Source organism: Aquarana catesbeiana, linkage group LG05 (assembly GCF_042186555.1).
Source record: "Aquarana catesbeiana isolate 2022-GZ linkage group LG05, ASM4218655v1, whole genome shotgun sequence".
Classification (NCBI taxonomy): Eukaryota; Metazoa; Chordata; class Amphibia; order Anura; family Ranidae; genus Aquarana; species Aquarana catesbeiana.
In genome coordinates this window covers 558,683,123-558,703,758 of record NC_133328.1, presented here as the reverse complement: position 1 = coordinate 558,703,758, position 20,636 = coordinate 558,683,123, and the positions used below count along the sequence as shown (strand labels likewise).

The 20,636-nt window shown below is 43.4% G+C and overlaps 1 protein-coding gene across 1 annotated transcript in view; it reads right to left on the bottom strand.

Annotated features, from left to right (window-relative positions):
• The window catches only part of ATP6V0D2 (ATPase H+ transporting V0 subunit d2), a 44,558-nt gene extending 24,285 nt beyond the window's left edge, over nucleotides 1–20,273 (bottom strand). The window contains exons 1-3 of the mRNA XM_073631907.1: nucleotides 19,897–20,273; nucleotides 6,596–6,767; nucleotides 1,480–1,658 (exon numbers count right to left, since the gene is read on the bottom strand). Of these exons, the coding sequence (XP_073488008.1) occupies nucleotides 1,480–1,658; nucleotides 6,596–6,767; nucleotides 19,897–20,023 (478 nt within the window). The 5' untranslated portion in view covers nucleotides 20,024–20,273. The remainder of the gene's footprint in view (nucleotides 1–1,479; nucleotides 1,659–6,595; nucleotides 6,768–19,896) is intronic.
• Between the last annotated feature and the right edge of the window lie 363 nt (nucleotides 20,274–20,636).

Here is a 20,636-nt window from a genome sequence, read left to right as displayed (position 1 = left end):
ACAACAGCGTTTTGGTGGTACAGATCACCAAGTGCATATGAGCATCAAACATGGCTTAGGCAGTGGTGTATTTAGGTTTTGTGCTGCTCTAGGCCTGACTAAACTCGCGCACCCCCTAATTTATATATGGTAACCCCTTCCTGTTGAGGCCACACCCCTTCCTGCTTTAGACCCACCCTGCCATCTGTAAACCACACCCCTTCCTCTATAGGTCCCACCTTTTCCTCCTAAAGTTCCCCCTCCAGTCACCCTCCAGTCTATTGGAAGGAAAACTCTGCATGAAGCACAGGTAAATGCAGGTCAGAATGAGGTCAAGTGTCAGTGGGAGGAATAGTGTTCGAACATTGGTGTCAGTGGGAAGAATAGTGCCCCATTGTTGGTGTAGAAGGAACAGTGCATTTTATCAGTGGGAAGAATAGTGTCCCAAGGGCCTGATAAAGGCACGCAAAGGCCCACATCTGGCCCCCCGGCCGCAGTTTGGAGACCACTGCATTAGAGTATGCCCCAAAAAAATGTTATTGAGCTGAAGAGTTGAATATGGATGAGGAATGAACAATGTCTGCTTTGCTCCAAGCTGAAATCAATGTTAGATCCAATGCATTCAGTATCAGCACTGCAGGGTTTGTTCTTCCTATGCCTCTTGCAGGCAACCCCTACTTCTTAGGAATATTTCTAAATGTGGGCCATCACTGGATATTTAGAAAGTAAATTTGCATAATATACCCCCAGATCCCTGCCCTCTATAGCGTATTTTAACTGTGATTGCACACAGGAGAAGATAAAAAGATTAAGTGCTTTCTGTATTCCAGCACCCAAGGGTTGATAATAGCCCAATATATCAAGCTAAAGACAAAAATGACCATAATGGCTTCTTCAAGAGAATGGGCCACAATCAAAAGCTTGCTGGAAACAACACCGAGCATAACTAATAAACTGACCCTGGGTAGGCCAGGAAGTAGAAACCCAAAAGTGGACTAACAATTACTTATCCTTTAAACACGAGGCCCCTCATGTGTGTTTCAGCTAGTGTGGGTTTGCGTTGGGGTTCACAGCTACTACCATGGGTTTTTCAAAGTGTAAACTTTTTCCAGAAAAGTTTGCCGGTTTGTCACCAGGAAAGAAAGAATCTTTAAAGCGATGTAAAGTCCTCGGTCAGCTGAGTCACAACAGCCAATAGTTTGAAGGGATCGATAACCCAGCCATAAAATTTCTGGAGTATCAGACTTGTACTTGACACCTAATGGCTATGAAAGAATAACTATTCAATATGTAATGGGATTATTTTATACCTACCCAACTAAAAAAAAGAGATGCAAAATATCTTCAAACATTGTATTTATTACTCCCGAACAAAAAACATAAATACAAAAATATATATACAAGTATAAGTACTGTCACTCTCTTTTATTTCTTATACATGCACATCTTAAAAAAAATGTAAAGTCTATAGATCTCTTTTATGATTTTACACTTTCTTACCCAGCGGAGTGTCCACAATTATGGCATTGAAGAGATCTACAGGAGTCTGAGCAATGCTGACTGCTTCCATCTGCTCAAATGTGCCCAGAGGATGGCACTTGGGAACTAGCTCAGAAATCGGCCTGTGGTGTAAGGTCCCTGTGATCAGCAAGATGATATTATCAATCATGTAGCTGTACCTGTAAGAACAAAAGGGAAGAGATACATACAGTGAAAGGCAGCAATGTTCACCCCACACTAGAATTGAGTTATTACAATTATATATAATGGAGAACATGGAAGCACCATTGACCTTTGTAAAATATGACATAAAGTGGTTGTGAACCTGATTCATGAAATTTGACCTAGGCACATGTGTATGGGCAGTGTTTTCTTATCACTCTCCAAAGCCATGAGTCCCGTGTCTTACTGCTGCTCCATTCTTCTGTTATCAGCATGATAACTTCTGACAAGTTCTCCGACAACCAAGATTAAACCAGCCTGAAATTTGTGTCGGGGTGAGTGATATAAATAGATTAGCAGAGAGCTGGTCTATTCACAGTAGAGTTCTGCACATTCCTTCCTTCTTCTGCCTATATGGAGTGGGGGGGGTGTGCCTTTCCTCCAATTAGCTGTAACACATTGTATGCCAAGACTTCACTCCCATTGCTGAACAGGAAAAGAAAATCTCTAACACGATATGCACCTTCTATAGAATATAGCAAGCTGAAGACAGCAGATATACATGTAAAACTTATGTAGGGAGATCTGTTTCATCTGTGTATCATCTGGGTATAGGAGAGGACTTACATCCACTTTAATGTAAAGGTAATACTATGGCAGATGCCTGTCATAAAATGCTTGTATTTTTCACAATACAATGGCAAGCCATTCTGGAAGATTAGGTCAGTCATATTACAGCTATTATTTTGTATTACAAATTCCTAAATGAAAGCAGTATTAAACCCAAAAGCAAACATTTATTATATTGCAGCTTACTAATTCTTAGTTGTGGTAGCTGCATTAGTTTTCTCTTTTAGGCTTTCTTTCCTTTATTTTCACTTGGTGATCTGGACATGCTGTCCTGCAGATATAGCTGTTAGAGGGTTGAATCAAACCATTTACCACTAACAGGGGTGCTTACAATGATCAGCTTTTATTTATTTATGTAAAACCTTTATCCCAGAAACAGAAAAAAAACTGTTGCTGTACCTGCTTAAAAGGTGTCTCTGTTGCTACTTCATCCAGAGTGTAGGCACGCTTAGGGTCGGTTCACACTGGGGCGACTTGGGATCCGACTTGTACGCCCTCAAGTCGCCCCAAGTCGCCCCAAGTCGCTTTGTATTTAGATTAACATGGTAGGCAATGGGAGCGTCTTAATTGACACTACTGAAGTCGCTCCGACTTCAGAAAAGGTTCCTGTACTACTTCTATCCGACTTGTAGGCGACTTGTACCCATTCAACTCAATGTAAGTCGCCTGCAAGTCGGATCTCTCTGTAAAGTCAAGCGACTTTGCAGAGAAAACCCCTCCCTCCCCCCCTCCCTCCCAGAGAGGTGATTGGCCACAGACAAAGTCGCCTGTCATGGAGGCGACTTCAAGTCGCCTCGTAATTTGCCGAAGTCGCGCTGAAGTCGCGCTAAAGTCGCGCTGAAGCCGCGTTGAAGTCGCGGTACAAAGTCGCGCTAAAGTCGTGTTGCCCATGTGTGAACCGACCCTAATAGAGAAGGTGTGTTACTAACTGGATCACCAGGTAAAAACAGAGGGAAAAAACACTTAAAAAAGAAAATGAATGCAGCCACCACATCTAATGATTGGTTATCTGCAATATATAACTTTTTTGGTTTTGGGTTTAATACCGCATTAAAGTCACATGGATAAAATAAAGATCCTTATCCTTGTGTTGTATTCCTAGGTTAATATACAGTTTATTCTTCATATCATGGATTGGACTAAATTCAGAAATGGAATTTACAGAGCAACACTCTTACCTACTACAGAGAAACAAAATAGCAGTTAGCTGAATGTTATATTAATCATCAGTGGAGCTGCTGCTGGAATAATCCCAAACTTGGAATTGACATTATACTTTTGAGATGCTGTTTTAACACTATTTTAACACTATCAGGCCTCATTTACATCTGCATGTTATGCTAATGCGAGGGTTTTTCTCACATTTTTTCTGCGTTTTTAGCACGACAGCATAGGGCCACGCATTAACTTGAACATGCTGCTCTACGTGCAACCAACATGGCAAATAAGCTCCTGCACCTTTTTTGGAAGTAGAACTTGACGTGTTTTTTTTTTTAACTGCGCATTTTGGTGCATTAGGCTCCATTCACACCTGAGCGTTCCGGGAATGCATGCAGAAATGCATTTTTCTGTGTGCGTTCCTAGAATGCATGAAAAACTTGCCAAAACATGCATTTCGCTTGTGGTGCCATTATTTCTTAATGACACTTCAAACACATCTAGCAGATGCACGTTTTGGTGCACGACAAAGTGTGAGTGCAATATGCATTTCGACACATTTTTTTTGTGTTTCTGCACACATTTCCAGAATGGTCATGTGTGAATGGGGCTTTATGGACAAGAATCAAAAGTGTGCTGTTAGGTGGCTTTATGATGGGAGAAATGCCACCATGGCCATCAAAACTAAGCAGCCTGCCGGGTGAGATGTCTGTAAGTCAGCCCCAGCTGAGGAATGGGCGATCTTGGGACTGCGAGACCTGAGACTGCTAGCCTCAACAAGGGAAGGCACCCCCCATTGGACCTGTATACGCGAAGGGTCCTGAATAGGAGCCCACTATTATGGGTTTGCCACTGGACATTGATCCTTCCGGCATACAGCCGGCATGCAAACGGTTCTTTTGAACGCTCCATTCTCTAGTTGGCTCATCTATTTTTGCCTGTTGATATCAACAAACTCAATGTATGCATTCAGCTTTACTTAGCCGTGGTCTGGCATTTACAATAAACACGTTATTTAATCCCAGGGGTCATGGGTGCTATCTAAGCACAGAGTCATTCCTGTTTGAATTCATTAATGCACAAAATATCTACAACTCTCAAACCCCTGATGAAGGTACTAGATTACCAGAAACGTGTCGGGTATCAGGGTACACTACCCTTATGAGAGTACATCTACTTTTTGTCATCTCATCTATATTATCTATTTCGATTGTTGTATTGATTATGGAGTGAAAACTTTTTTAAACTTGTTTGTTATAGACGTTTGCACGTCCTTTTTTTTAAAAATATATTAATAAAATTTGTATTTTTCTATTTCACGAGTCTGGTGGCCTGTCAAAGTCCCACACATAGGGGGATTTCTTTTTTTATGATTCAAGGATGTCATATGACGCATGGCGGGCAGGAAGCAGCTAAAGAATTAAAGTGATTGTAAAGGCTCACAGTATTTTTTTAAAATAATAACAAACATGTCATACTTACCTGATTTGTGTAATGTTTTTGCACAGAGCAGCCCAGATCTTCCTCTGCTGATATTTCTGGCTGCTCCACCCTCGCTGAGTGCCCCCATAGCAAGCTGCCTGCTATGGGGGTACTCGTGCGGGCTTGCTTCAGAGCCAGGCTGTGTGCGTCTATAGACACACAGAGCGTGGATTGGCCCCGCCCCTACTCCCTCAGCACTGGCTATGATTGACAGCAGCGGGAGCCAAAGGCCAGTGAGAAGGGAGTGAGCCGGGAGAGCCACTGCTCTTAGCGCTGGATCGAAGTTGGGCTCAGGTAAATATTGGGGGGTAGCTGCATGCAGAAGGTTTTTAACCTCAATGCATAGAATGTATAAGGCCATATTCACACTGAGGCGGTTTTCAGGCACTTTAACGTTAGAAATAGCGTCTAAATAACGCCTGAAAACCAACTCCCATTCATTTCAGTGTGACTTTTCACACTGGGGCGGTGCGCTTGCGGGATGTTAGGAAAAGTCCTGCAAGCAGCATCTATGAGGCGGATTGGGAGCGGTGTATACGGCGCTCCCAAAACGCCCTGCCCATTGCAATGAAAGCGCCTGAAAATCGATTCGGAAGCACCACAGCATGGGCATGTTTAACCCCTTCTTCGGCCATTAGCGGGGGTTAAAAGCGCCCCATAGCGCCTGAAAAGCACCATTTCAATGATGAATGGACACAGGAGTAGTTAGTACCGATCGCTCACTGTGTTCATTCAGGAAAAGAAGGGGCCAGTAAATGGCATCCCCCTGTGTGCCCACAGCAGTTGCCAGCAGGAAAGGCAGGGAGCCAGCAGTGCTGTGGGAGAAAGGTGTACACGGGAGGGCCCAGACCGCAGATAGAAGGGGCACATGTGCTAGAACCAATCCCCTTGCAGTTCAGCCGGAGGGAGGGAGAGGAAGAGAAGCTGGCAGTGTTGCAGAGGGAGACAGAAGAGGATCAGTGTCTGCTGTATAGCCGGCCCACCTGCCCAACAAGTGCCTGGGCCCCCCTTTTGAACTGATGGGGCCCAGGCCCAGTACGGGAGGGATGGCTGTACTGCCTTATCAGTGGCCCTGGCTTTGCCTATTCTTCCCCACTTCCCCAAGCAAAAAAGAGTTTATACCCGTCAGAGTCTATAGGTGCCTGAGATGTTATGTGAAGCTGGGTCTCACTTATATTTATTTATAGTGTGAAGCAGGACTTTTTTTCTCAAACAATAAGTGCTGGAACTCAACCATGACCCCCCAAAACCCCTCCCCCACACACCCTATACAGAGTGCAGAGTTCATGGGAGTTACACACAGAGTGCAGAGCTGTCACTTGTAAACACAGAAACCGGACTTCTGTGTTTACAAGTGATTGTGGTGAGCAGGCACCAAAGGGTCTGAGCCAGAGGTGGTGGAGCTGAGTTCCACCAAGTTCCCCCTGAAAAAAAGCCCTGGTGTGAAGTAAGGTGTAGTGAACCTATTTCTGCACCAAACATCTAATTATGTACAGGCTATTTTAAAAATATAACTTCTTCACACATTTGAATGATAAGTAAAAAAAAGAAAGTTTACACTTTACATTTTATTAAACTGGGCTCACGTTTCCTTGACCTAACCTCACTGCACCTCACTTCTTCAGTAAACCTGCGCTTTTCCTTTCTGTAGTAATCATTTTAAACTTGCTCCTTCAATTCTTACGTAATGAAGTTCAGGAAAGTGGCCAGTGGCTCGAAGGAATGGTTCCTGAAGTAGTGGAACTCCGCCATTAGCTTCTCTTTCAGCTTTCCATCAATGGTGGGCACTGTGAGTTGACCCGTCTCGTTGGCCAGGAAGCTTCCATAGTCTGTGGACTGCAAATGCAATTTCAAGTCTAAAAATAGAAGACATATAGATTATTAGATCAAAGAAAAAAAATGATTGTAGGGTTAGAAATGGTTTTAACGTCAGTAAAGAGCTTGTCCATACTTGTGCGGAGATTGGCGTATTTTGGCTGCTGTGAGTTCCACAGTTAGAATACAATGATGAGATATGCCTCCATTCACTTAGTTTTCATGGATTAAAGAATGTTTTTTTAATTCAGCCTGATGGCTTAACAAAGAAAACAAAAAACAAAAAACGTATATTGCATGGCCAGCTTTAGAATAAGAACTTTAACCAATTCAGCTGACCGGGCCGTTTTTTGCAATACTGCACTGCGTTGCTTTTAACTGACAATTTCACGGTCGTGCGACACTGTCGCATCTACAACTATGGGATAGGGTTATGGACTTTTTATTTTTTTAATTTTTTTTACTAGTAATGGCGGTGATCAGTGATTTTTAGCCGGACTGCGACATTGTGGTGGACAAATCTGACACTTTTTGGGGATCAGTGACACCAATACAGTGATCAGTGCTAAAAAAAAATGCACTGTCACTGCACTAATGACACTGGCAGGGAAGGGGTTAACATCAGGGGAGAGCAAAGGGTTAACTGTGTTCCCTGGGAGTGATTTCTGATTCTGAAGAAAGACAGAGATCCGTGTTCCTGCTTAGCAGAAACACAAGATCTCTGTCTTTCTTACTAGCAGAATGGGGTTCTCAGAACAATCGCTGGGTTTCCGACGGACAGTTTCCGACGGACAGCGGGTCCGCCAGACCCGCTGATTGGCTCCTGCTGTATCCAATCACAGCGGGAGCGGGGCTTCGGCGGCACGCGCGCTCCAGAGCCGAAGAAAGGAATCATGTACAGGTACGTGATTTTGTGCTTAAGGGCCGTCCTGCCGCAGTATATGTACATGGGGCGGTCCTTAAGTGGGTAAACTCCACTTTCATGGGGGAAAAAAAAGGCAAACCAAAAAAAAAATAATATAGCGTATACAATTGCGACACAAGTCATATTGTAATTGAATGTTAAAAAAAATGGCCTTTCCTTTTCATCTGCTGCAATGCAATATGTCTACCTGGAGTTGTTTTGTACACAGAATGTGTACTGACCACCCCCCAGAAACATAATGTCCTGATTGTGTGATTGGCTCACTGATTTTCCCAGAAGTCTACACTAAGATACAAGTCAGATTTCAGGTATCCCCTGCAACAAAAATATTATTTTTGGTGAGATAATCCCAATAGGAAATCACGTTCAAAGGGATGCAGGCCCAGCAGCTTTCCTCATTAGAGCCCTGCAGGTGCAGCAGCTGCTTGATAATTATGATACCTCTCCCATTAATTTCACTTTCCCACATGGATACCAACACAAATAGATTTCTTCAGAATAACAAAAGGTTGGAATCAGCAACAAAGTTTTTTTTTAAACCCTTGTAATGTACATAGATCACCCAGAGGGAAATGCTTTTTCTCAACAAAAGTGGAGTTATGCTTTAAAATTAGACTTAAGCCTCGTACACACGATCGGATTGTTGGGCATCAAAACTGTGGAATTTTGTCTGTAAGGCGTTGGCCCAAACTTGTCTTGTATACACAAGGCCACACAATTGTTGGCCAACAATTACGAACGTAGTGACATACTAGACGCACTATGTAGTTTTTCAGCTCTATAGCATTGGAGTTATTGCTTTGACATTGCCAGCATACAGTGCCCACCAGTGGCAGCAATCAGTGCTCATTAGCCATGCCAGTCAGTGCTGGGAATCAATCAATGCCCATCAGTGTCACCCATCAGTGCCACCCATCAATGCCCATCAGTGCCCATATGTACTGCCTATCCGTACCCACCAGTGCCGCCTATCAGTGCCCGCCACTGCCGCTTATCAGTGCCCACCAGTGCTGCCTATTAGTGCCCATCAGTGGCACCTAACAGTGCCCATCAGTGCCGCCTAACAGTGCTCATCAGTGCCACATATCAGTGCCTATAAGTGTGGCATATTAGTGCCTCCTCATCAGTGCCACCTCATCAGTGCCCATAAGTGCCACCTCATCAATGCCCACCAGTTCAGCCTATCAGTGCCCATCGGTGCCGCCTCATCAGCGCACATCAGTGAAGGCGAAAAATTACTTAGTTACAAAATTTACTGACGAAAAAAAGTAAAAAACATTAATTTTTCAGAATTTTTGGTCTTTTTTTTGTAAAAAATAAAAAACCCAGCAGTGATTAAATACCACCAAAAGAAAGCTCTATTTGTGTGAAAAAAATATAAAAAATGTGTTTGGGTACAATGTAGCACAACCGCGCAATTGTCATTCAAAGTGCGACAGCGCTGAAAGCTGAAAAATGGCCTGGGCAGGAAGGGGGTGTAAGTGCCTGGTAGGCAAGTGGTTAAAGAAGAAGAGAATTGTGCGCTGCATTTCGAGATTTCATAATTTGCCGCATCACGAATGTTAAATCTCCATTATGAACGCTAGTTTACAAGACCGACCGCTTCTGGCTCATCCTTGCTGCCGAGCGTGCGTGTTTTACTTTGGACTTTTGTTCGACGGACTTGTGTACACACGATCGGAAAATCCGACAACAGACATTTGTCTGTGGAAAATTTAAAAACCTGCCATCCAACATTTGTCCGCGGAAAATCCGACAACAATTGTCTGATGGAGCGTACATACGGTCGGATTTACCGCCTAACAGCCTGTCATCACACATTTCCCGTCGGAAAGTCCGATCGTGTGTACGAGGCTTAGCAGAAAGGACACTGGGATTTTCAAAGGTTTCAAAATTCAGCAATAGCAACCTATAGTATGTAATTGTTCAGTCCGGGTTTCCTTTAAGCTGACACCACAAGCATTGCATTACTTTAGTTTTTCCAAGAAATAAATGGAAACCATGCTATAATCTCCAGGGAATGAATGTGTCATGAACAACGTCTTTTATGATTGCTAAACTTAGTAATCACATGACAGAGGATGTGATTTATTGACTCATTTATTGTCTCCGGAAGGTTGAATCCACTGTTGAAATCGTTCTTCCTGTTCTTTGGTTGACCTGTTGATGATTACCAGCGCAGAATATGTAAATGAAACTGAAGAGTGCTTGTTACTATAGATACACTGATTTTTCAGGCACCCAAAAGAACATCTGTCTGTGTCTCTCTATCAGGGAAAGTCAAACTTTTTGAGAATTGTACAGAACAAAATACTCCTTGCAAGAGCCCCTGGTCCCCAGACCATTCATTTCAAAATAGATTATAGCCCAATAGATTATATGTGCATTTAACACATTTTATGCATGTTATTTACCTGTAAAAATCTGCCTTGTGGAGACATCCAAATGTCACTAAAGTGATATTCTACAGCAGAGGTCATCAAACTTTCTAAACAAAGGCCAGTTTAATGTCCTTCAGACTTTAGGTGCGCCGTGGACTGTGGTTACTGGGAGTACAAAATGTCCCAACATCAATGGGAATAAACAATCCCTCATCAATGGTGTCAGTGGGAGGTATAGTGTCCCATCATCTTTGTCAGTGGGAGGTATAGTGCCCCATCATCAGTGTCATTAGGAGGAATTCTGCCCCATCATTGGTGTCATTGGGCCCTATTGTTGGTGTCATTGGGAGGAATTGTGCCCCATCATTGGTGTCATTGGGCCCTATTGTTGGTGTCATTGGGAGGAATTGTGCCCCACCATTGGTGTCATTAGGCCCTATTGTTGGTGTCATTGGGAGGAATTGTGCCCCATCATTGGTGTCATTGGGCCCTATTGTTGGTGTCATTGGGAGAAATTGTGACCCATCATTGGTGTCATTGACTAATGACTAAGCGCACATGAAGTGTGCAAAACGCATCTACCCAGCATTCTGATGCCTGTAATTTTTGGGATGTCCAAACAAAGAGGATTTTGATCTACAGTGGTGTGCGGCCATTTCTTTTAATTTTATTGGTGTCATTGGGCCCTATTGTTGGTGTAATTGGGAGGAATTGTGCCCCACCATTGGTGTTTTTGGGCCCCATTGTTGGTGTAATTGGGAAGAATTGTGCCCCAACATTGGTGTCATTGGGCCCTATTGTTGGTGTCATTGGGAGGAATTGTGCCCCACCATTGGTGTTTTTAGACCCCATTGTTGGTGCCATTGGGAAGAATTGTGCCCCATCATTGGTGTCATTGGGCCCTATTGTTGGTGTCATTGGGAGGAATTGTGCCCCAGCATTGGCATTGGGCTCCATTCTTGGTGTCATTGGGAGGAATTGTGTCCCATCATTGGTGTCATTGGGCCCTATTGTTGGTGTCATTGGGAGGAATTGGGCCCCACTATTGGTGTTTTTGGGACCCATTGTTGGTGTCATTGGAAGAATTGTGCCCCATCATTGGTGTCATTGGGCCCTATTGTTGGTGTCATTGGGAGGGATTGTGCCCCATCATTGGTATTGGGCTCCATTCTTGGTGTCATTGGGAGGAATTGTGTCCCATCATTGGTGTCATTAAGCTCCATTGATGGTGTAAACTGTAGAACCACTTTAGGATAACAGGATAAGATGGAATTTGAAAGACCAAATCAGCAATAGCAACTTTCATATTTCTATCCTCCCAGGTAACACTTAGGTGGGCTGAATGAAAAAAACTGAACCGATTCCCCCATCCACACAATCGAGGTGGATGGGGGAATCCTCTCCGCTCCTCTATTGTATTCTGCAGCTGATGATCGAGCACCTTTTTTTCAAGAGGCCTGTTCAACAGAAGTCAATCGATAGGTCTACTTCTGTTGATTGGCAGTGGCCACACATGGATCAAAATTCGATAAACTAGATGAATTTCTATCAATGTATAAATGTATGGCCAGCTGTAGCCTATATTCTCATGCAAAATTGTGCGCTTTCCTGAAACGCACAGAAATGCGGAACCCTTTAACAGACACGCAGTGATGCCATTAATTCTGGCACCCCTATGCATCTGCTAAGTTTGTGTCTTTACGTGTGCATGCAGTTCAATGGGTGAGGGACTTCTTTTGGACAAGGTTCATAAAGACATGAATGAGCGAGTTTGGGGTTGATGAACTTGACTGGCCTACAACCCGATAGAACAACTTTGGGATGAATTAGGGTGGACACTGGGAGTCAGGCCTTCTCGTCCAACATCAGTGCCTGACCTCACAAATGCGGTTCTGGAACAATGGTCAAACATTCCCATAGACACACTCCTAAACCTTGTGGACAGCCTTCCCAGAAGAGTTGAAGCTGGTATAGCTGCAAAGGGTCGGCCAACTCAATATTGAACCCTACGGACTAAGACTGGGATGCCAATAAAGGTCATGTGTGTGTAAAGGCGGGCGTCCCAATACTTTTGAAAATATAGTATATATATATATATATATATATATATATATATATATATATATATATATATATATATACACACAGTATACTGTATATATGGTATATTTCTGCTTCTTGAGCTGCCTTTCTAAATAGGTGAAGTTCCCCTGTCAGCTTCCATGTGGGGCTTCTACCACAAAAGTAATTCTTCTGATCAATGCATATACAAATAAGCCCCATAAAACGGAGAATCTGACAAAAGGTTTATTTTTGAAGGTCAGTCAGATGAGAAGGCAAGTCAGGATTTCTTCAGATTCCTCGGAGCCAAGCTGAACAGTACCAGCATGAACTGCCTGAGTGCAGAGAGATGTTTGTCCTCACACAGGACACGCCGACTGTTGCCAAAACACAGGAAAGGTCACAGTGCTGGAGATGCCTGGGAGTAGCGACAGAGCTGATGCACAACGTTCTGTGTCATTAAGCAGAAACATTCATTGGAAAATATAGACGACCCTCCATGGGCTATGACTGTGTGTTGTGTCACTGAGGGCCCATTCACACTTGTGTGTTGTGACACTGTATTCTAAAATCCCACGTTATCGCATGTTGCCATAAGGCATTGCAACACAACATAGCTACGTATGTGCAATAGGGATGAGCCTGTGGTTCTTCTGGTGTTCGTTTGCTCGCAAACTAATCGAACATATGGGGCTTTCGTGGCAAATTTGAGCACTGCGGAATGTTCCATGATGCACTGCGAGATTGCAGTGCATTGACGTCTGATGATTGGCCAAAGCATGCACTTGACTTGCATGCTTTGGCCAATTACAGCACGCTGCGCTGTGAGAGCCATAATTGGCCAAAGGCAGGGTGCCTATGGTCAATTATGACTCAGGGGGACTAATGCCGCGTACACACGAGCGGAACGTCTGACAGAAAAAGTCTGACGGAAGCTTTTCATCGTCTATTCCGATCATGTGTATGCCTCATCGGACTTTTTTTTTCGCAAATTCTGAAGGACCTAGAAATGGAACATGTTCTAAATATTTCCGACAGAACCAATTCCTATCTGGAAATCCGCTGGTCTTTATGCTGTTCCGACGGACCAAAAATGACGCATGCTCTGAAGCAAGTACGAGACGGAAGCTATTTGCTATTGAACTTCCCTTTTCTAGTCCTGTTGTACGTGCTGTACGTCACCGCGTTCTTGGCGGTCGGACTTTGGTGTGATCGTGTGTACGCAAGACAGTTTCAGCAGAATTACGTCAGAACTCGGTCGAAAAAACCTTCAGTTTGTACAGGGCATAAGTCCACGCCCCACACTAGAAAGGCTGCTTACATAGCGGCCGTGTATAGTGTGTGGACAGAGATAGATTGGGCTAGATTAGGCAGGCAGGTTAGTTGGTGGTGTGCAGGCAGTGTATTTAATATGTATGTGTATATATATATATATATATATATATATATATATATATATATATTTATATATACTCTGCATTTAGTGTAGACTAGATATTCAGTATAGACTCTATATTCAGTCAGTGCAGGCAGTGTATTGAAGTGGTTAAGGTTAAGGGGAACCCCACGCCAAAATAAAAAAAAAAATGCCATGGGGGTCTCCCCCAAAATCCATACCAGGCCCTTCAGGTCTGGTATGGATTTTAAGGGGAACCCCGCTCCAAATAAAAAAAAAAGGGGGGCCCCCAATATCCATACCAGACCCTTATCCGAGCATGCAACCTGGCAGACCAGGGTGGGGGGGGCGAGCGAGCGTATATATATGTATATATAACACAGTATATTGAAGTGGTTAAGGTTAAGGGGAACCCCACGCCAAAATTTAAAAAAAATGCCGTGGGACTCCCCCCCAAATCCATACCAGCCCCTTCAGGTCTGGTATGGATTTTAAGGGGAACCCTGCGCCAAATAATAAAAAAAACGTGGTCCCCCCCCAAAATCCATACCAGACCCTTATCCGAGCATGCAACCTGGCAGGCCAGGATAGGGGGGGACGAGCGAGCGTATATATGTATATATAACACTGTGTATTGAAGTGGTTAAGGTTAAGGGGAACGCCGCACCAATTTTTTTAAAAAAATGGTGTGGGGGCCCCCCTCAAAATCAAAATATGGTTCGGGGGGGCACTCGCTCGTCCCCCCCCATCCTGGCCTGCCAGGTTGCTTGCTCAGATGAGGATTCTGTGGGTGGGTCTGTTGTCTGGAGCTCGGTGGGTGGAGTCGTGATGTCAGTAGACTCCCCGCCCACCTCTACACTCCCCTGTGTATTTCTAACACTGAACTTCTGCTATGATCTCTAACATCCAGTGAAAAGACAGGAAAGTAACCACATGACTTCAGCATGCCAAATCATGCTGAGGTGTGGAACAGCCAATCCTTGCAGAGCTGCTGAAGAAAGGAGTGGGGGAGGGAATTAAAAAATACTGCATGTTTCTTAGGCTGTCACTCACAGCAAGGGGGAGTATTTGACAAAGTTTTTCTCAGTTTGTCAAGAATGATCTCACTGAACAATAAAAGGATTGCTCAGAGATGGATTAACTCTGTGTGGCAAAACTGGGCTCAAATGATAGGAAATCTTATACTCTATAGTATGATAAAAAAAAAAAAAAATTGGGTTTACATCCACTTTAAGGATTTAGAGAAGATCTGTGAAGAAGAGTGGACCAAAATCCCTCCTGAGATGTGTGCAAACCTGGTAACCAACTACAAGAAACGTTTTACCTGTCTCTTTACCCTGCAGCTCTTCCGGCTTCCTTCTTCTCCTCTCCCGCCGGAAGCTGCCAAGGGTACACGGGGGGGAGGGCACACAGGGGGATCAGTTCAAGATGGAGAGCGAGGGAAGGGGCCGGTAAATATGTCCTATTTATTGGCTTTTTCCTCTCCTGAACGAATACAGTGAGTGATTGGAGGGGTATGTGGACATAATTTTCGCCGAAAATTGAGGAAGTAGGAATGGGTACCTGTCAAAAAAAGGTACCTGCTCCCCAGTAAAAAAAATAAAAATAACACTAAGAATGTGTGTGGGGCAGGGGGGGGGGCGCCACTGGTGTCTCGGCTGCCCATACCTCTCCCTCCTCATTGGCTGAGATGGCAGCGCGGCGCCATTTGCTCCCACTGCTGTCAAATTCAGTAAGCCAATGAGGAGAGAGAGGGGATGGGGCCAGGTTGCAGCTCCGTGTCTGAATGGATAGAGGGAGCTGTGGCTCGGCTCGGGTGCCCCATAGCAAGCTGCCTGCTGTGGGGGCACTCAACAGGAGGGAGGGGCCAGGGGAGCCGAAGTGGGACCCGAGAAGAGGATGATCTGGGCTGCTCTGTGCAAAACCACTGCACAGAGGAGGTGAGTATAACGTGTTTATTATTTTTAACAAAAAAAAAATAAAAATAAACAAGACTTTACAATCGCTTTAATACACATGCACCTAACATGAAAAACATCTTTGATTCTTCTTAACCACACTGCACACTTTAGGATAACCTGTATTTTGAACATATCGGCAAAGTAACAGATGCACTTTAAGGGCCACAAGTTGCCCAATGCAGTCCTAACCTAAGAATAAAGTATGTTAGGTCATGTTCGATGGTTTCAGTTTCTGATAATGTGCTGCACGCATGTGACACGTCATTGTACTGGCTTTACAGAACCCAAATGCTTCTATTGATGTCAATGTAAATGTGCTAGTGGTTCACCGAATGGAAATTTTGGTGCCGAAACCGAAAATTCAGGATGCACTTGGCCAAAAACTGAAACTGAAAAATATGAATATTTTTATATATAATTGTAGCATATTCGACTTTTAAATTAATATCATGAATTTAAATTTATTTTCCGCCATTATTGGCACCTTTAGTGCAAGAAAAGCTCAAGAAAAATGTATTCCTTTAACCTCGTTAGTGGTAATCCCGAGTGTGGCTTGGGGTGAATTTTCAGTACCAAAAGCGGTAATCCCGAGCCACACTCGGGATCGCATTATAGGATCCAGGCAAAGTTACTTACGTTGTTCCCAGGATCCTGCGATGTCTCCCCGCTGCGTGTGGAATCATCACAGTGCTGGGCTCCGTTCCCTGCGAGTGTCGCGACGCACGGGAGCGGAGCCTGGCGCCAAATTCAAAAAGGGAAAATCAGAAAACGCGTACAGTACACTGTAATTTTACAGATTACATTACTAGGAAAATGTAGAGAGGGAGATAAAACTCACTCTAAAGAGTAGTGGGACTTTAATAATGTGATGATGTGTCTGTTAGAAGTAAGCAGTATCACAACAGTTAATATAAAAATACAAATTTTATTGAAAATATATAAAATGTGCAATAAGAAAGTTACAATCCAGTGAGATATTACGACCGTACAGAGATTTTGAAATCACTTGTAGTCAGCCAACATGTTTCGCATATCTTTGCTTCATCAGGTCATTACAAGCATCACAGATGTCATCTAAATTATGTACAAAAATAACATATAATTATCAAATGCATTTAACAAGATAATATTTATGGTAGGAGAATTTAGGTGTCCCTGAGCAAGAGGGCGGAGTTTCCCCTTTCCACCCTCATATGTCATCCCCGCTCGAGCGTGGTATGGTAAGTGCGTGCGCACAATCTCCCCCAGTGTGACCGCACCCTCGCAGGGACGTCCGGACCGGTAGTGACACCAGAGGTCGTATCCGACCTTTCACTTCCAGTAGGACCGTGTCAACAAAAGATGGCAGTGCCGGCTTGGTCTGTGACAGACGCACCCCGCACTACATAGCGGGGCCAGAGCTCCCGCACTGCCATTGCACTCCTTGCAGGATTTGGCCATACGTGTACATACTGCCACAAGGTAAGTTCCGGAATGTGACAACCTGACTACATGTGCTTGTGAGTTTGGCTGCCCACAATATGGCAGTGTCTGTACGTATTTTACTTTGCTGTGGGACTGCATGTATCCCTCTGCATTTAAATACATACTGCCTAACAACAAAGACCTACTAATGTATTTGGCACTGAAAGTAATAATAATATTCTCAGCCCATACCATCTTAAGTCACCAATGTGAGCCCCTGATTTATGGCCTCTGATTTGATTTAATTTCCTATACCTACCAGATTCCTATTTGTTATTATCTAATCTCTTTATTAATTGGTGTTACCACAGGTATTTAACGCTGACCCATTATTAGGTCAATATTGATCATACCATTATGCTTAAATAATATAGAAGTTCAGTTTTTAGGAATTGCCCTTGGTTATATTATATTTCCTACCTTAATATTATAATGATCAATATGATGATTATCATTATAAACCCCTTTTTTAGATTACCCCTCCCTTGAATACGGTCCAGTTCCCCTACTGGTACGGCCCATTTTGGACCTGGCATCCATGGGTCTTTAGGCGCCGGGTGACCCATAGGGAAGCATTTGGTTGGTTATGGTGTGTAATCAGTAGTCCTCCCCTCATGACTGTCACAGACCAGGTAAGCTCAAATATTATTTCCTGTATGTATTTATTTTGTACCCATACCATGAAATATTATCTTGTTAAATGCATTTGATAATTACGACCATATTAATGATGTATATTTTTGCACATAATTTAGATGAAATCTGTGATGCTTATAATGCCCTGATGAAGCAAAGATATGCGAAACATGTTGGCTGACTACAAGTGATTTCAAAATCTCTGTACGGTCGTAATATCTCGCTGGATTGTAACTTTCTTATTGCACATTTTATATATTTTCAATAAAATTCGTTTTTTTTATAATAACTGTTGTGATACTGCTTACGTCTAACAGACACATCATCTCCCTTTAAAGTCCCACTACTCTTTAGAGTGAGTTTTATTTCATTCTTTACATTTTCCTATTTATTAGGGATTGGGAGTCCTGTCTCTGTTTTCTGGATATAGTCCAATCACCTTTATATAGATTACATTACTGTATTAAATGATTTCACATCCCTTTTGTCCCTAATGTTTTGTCCAATGCCCTGCAAGCAGTTTTATAATATATATACATTTCTTTCTGCCTGTAAACTGGAAATTGTCCATAGCAACCAAAAAGTGTCCCTTTGCATCAAAATTTTTAGACCAGCTAGAAAACAGCGATAATAAATTAGAATCACTTGCAGAATTGAGCGATAGTGATTTGTGGGGATATTAGTCATTAAACAGCGAGGCTCAATCTGACAACTACGTTTCCCTGCTGTTTGCATAGCGTCGGATAATGCCTCTGACGTCATGCCAGCAGATCAACATATCAGCTGGAGTGACATTTGGTACCGCGCATGCACAGACCCATAGGGGGCATTTTTCGACAGGAGACATTTCTCGATAGAACACCAGCAGGGGACCCGAGAGGAGGAGGATCCGGGGCCACTTTGTGCAAAACCACTGCACAGAGCAGGTATTATTTTAATGAAAAAAAATTGAAGCTTTACAATCACTTTAAATTCTATGTCATCACACTGGTCTGTTGTGCTTCCGTTGTGGTGTTAGGCTGGGTTCACACTAGTGCAATGCCAGACATTGCTGTGCACATCACATGCGATGTCTGTGTAATGTAAGTTCAGTCATACAGTTTGTATGGCTGCAATCGCATTGCATTCACACCAAAATGGTGCAGGACCCTTTTTGGTCCGCACTGGAATCGGATTGCATCACAGACATGCAGTCAGGGGAGGCAGAGCCTCACCTGCCATGAACATGAACAAAAGCAATAAAATACCCCAAAAAACCCAGGAAAAAAAAATAAAACGATCGAGCTTCGAGGGTCGTAGCTTGGCGACCTGGGGTCATAGAGACCCCAAATTTGGGGTGAAGGCTCCTGCCACCTACAGTTTTGGAGATACAGGGCTTCTTGTGCAGCCCGTCAGAAGTTACATACAGAGCGGCCAGTTCAAATACAAGCTGGCACACTCTCTTTGCAGCAGACTGAGAGGATGAGCTCAGAGTGCCTCTCCCCACTTCTTGTCAGAGGCACCGAGCTCAATGGACAGCTTGGAGCCTTGTGTGGGAAAACACTGCATGTGATTCGCACAGGAATCGCACCGCATTCCTGTGCACATCACATGCGATTTCTTTGCAGTGCGATTTTAGCAAAACAGTTTGTATGGCTGAAATCACATCGCATCCGCACCAAAATGGTGCAGGACCCTTTTTTTCTCCCGCTCCTGAACACCCATGCGATGCAATTCTGGCAATTGCACAGCATTTTGCCATTTGTTTTTTGAGGTGTCGTTAGGATAACATTGACACCCGCAGCAGATCACATTGAGGCCATGCAATTGCTTAGAGTGTGATGCAATGTGGGGAAAAGCATTGTGTGTTTCCTGCATCTAATTAGTGTGCATAACCTATGAAAAACAAACCATAAGCGCAGTAAAATCCTGGTAAACTTGCAGCGAATTTGTGACCAAATCGCGTGCGTTTTTCGGCACCATTATCAGTACCACAATTTTCACCGATATGTTTCCGCAGCTGAAATTTCAGTGCATCTCTAAAATGTGCTGCAAAGGCACTGCAAATGCACCTCAAACGCCCCTATGATGTTTAAAGCGTGTTTGACATGCGTTTAGAAAGTGTTACTAGCCGAGATGATAGTACAAGAATTTATACAATAGAAAACCAACACAGAGGAGTCTGGAAAACATTATTTAAGGCAATGCAAATACCTTTAAAAATGCATAAAAAACACGTCTAAGTGCAAAAAGTATGTTCAATCGCATTCAAATTGCAAAGCATGTGTATATGGGGCCTTAGAGTAAATAAATACAGATCATGCACTGATCACTCTGTAATAAGGACATAAAGAAAACATTCTTTACCTTCCAGGGTTTCACACTGCGACAAGTTGATGTAGTCGGCAGCTCTCAGGATTCCACCTTTAAATCCTCGGACTAATCCCTCCAGGTAGCCGCTGTCCACATTGAAGTAGAACTCGGAGGCCGGCATGTTTGATGGGGTCCCTGACTCGTCCTATACTGTACTAGAACTGCTGTATGTCTCACAAGGTCTGTCCTCTAACAGGCAATTATTTCCAGCAGGTCACAGACTGGGGAATTTCTGGAGACCGTCTTCCTCTTTCATTGCTTTATAAACAGATCTCTTTTGTTTATTGTGAAAACAGCAGCCTGAGAACTGCAGAAAACCTGCTGCGACTGCTGCCGAGGCGAGGAGGCGTGCTGTATACATCGCTAGTAATATCTGATATACAAGCTCTGTGTTTAAAGCAAAACTTTTCTTTTCTTTTTTTTTTTTTTTTTTAGGTTTGGATAATGGAGAGGGATTAGAACACCTGTCAGGTTTTTATTCCCGTTTTTGTTCCCATTACAGAGATTCACCCTCTCAACTTGTCCTCAAAAGTGTCCTTCACTTTTTGCATGCTTATTCTGGGTTTGTCACTGTGAAAGACAGACAGACAACTAGTATTTTCTGAAGGATTTTCAATAATGATACCACATTTCCCTCATGATGTGTACTTTAAAGTCTACCAACATTCTGCCTCCCTCCCCAACCTATCCTGCCATTCATTCATTTAAAAAAACCTCACCCGTGTCTGTCATCA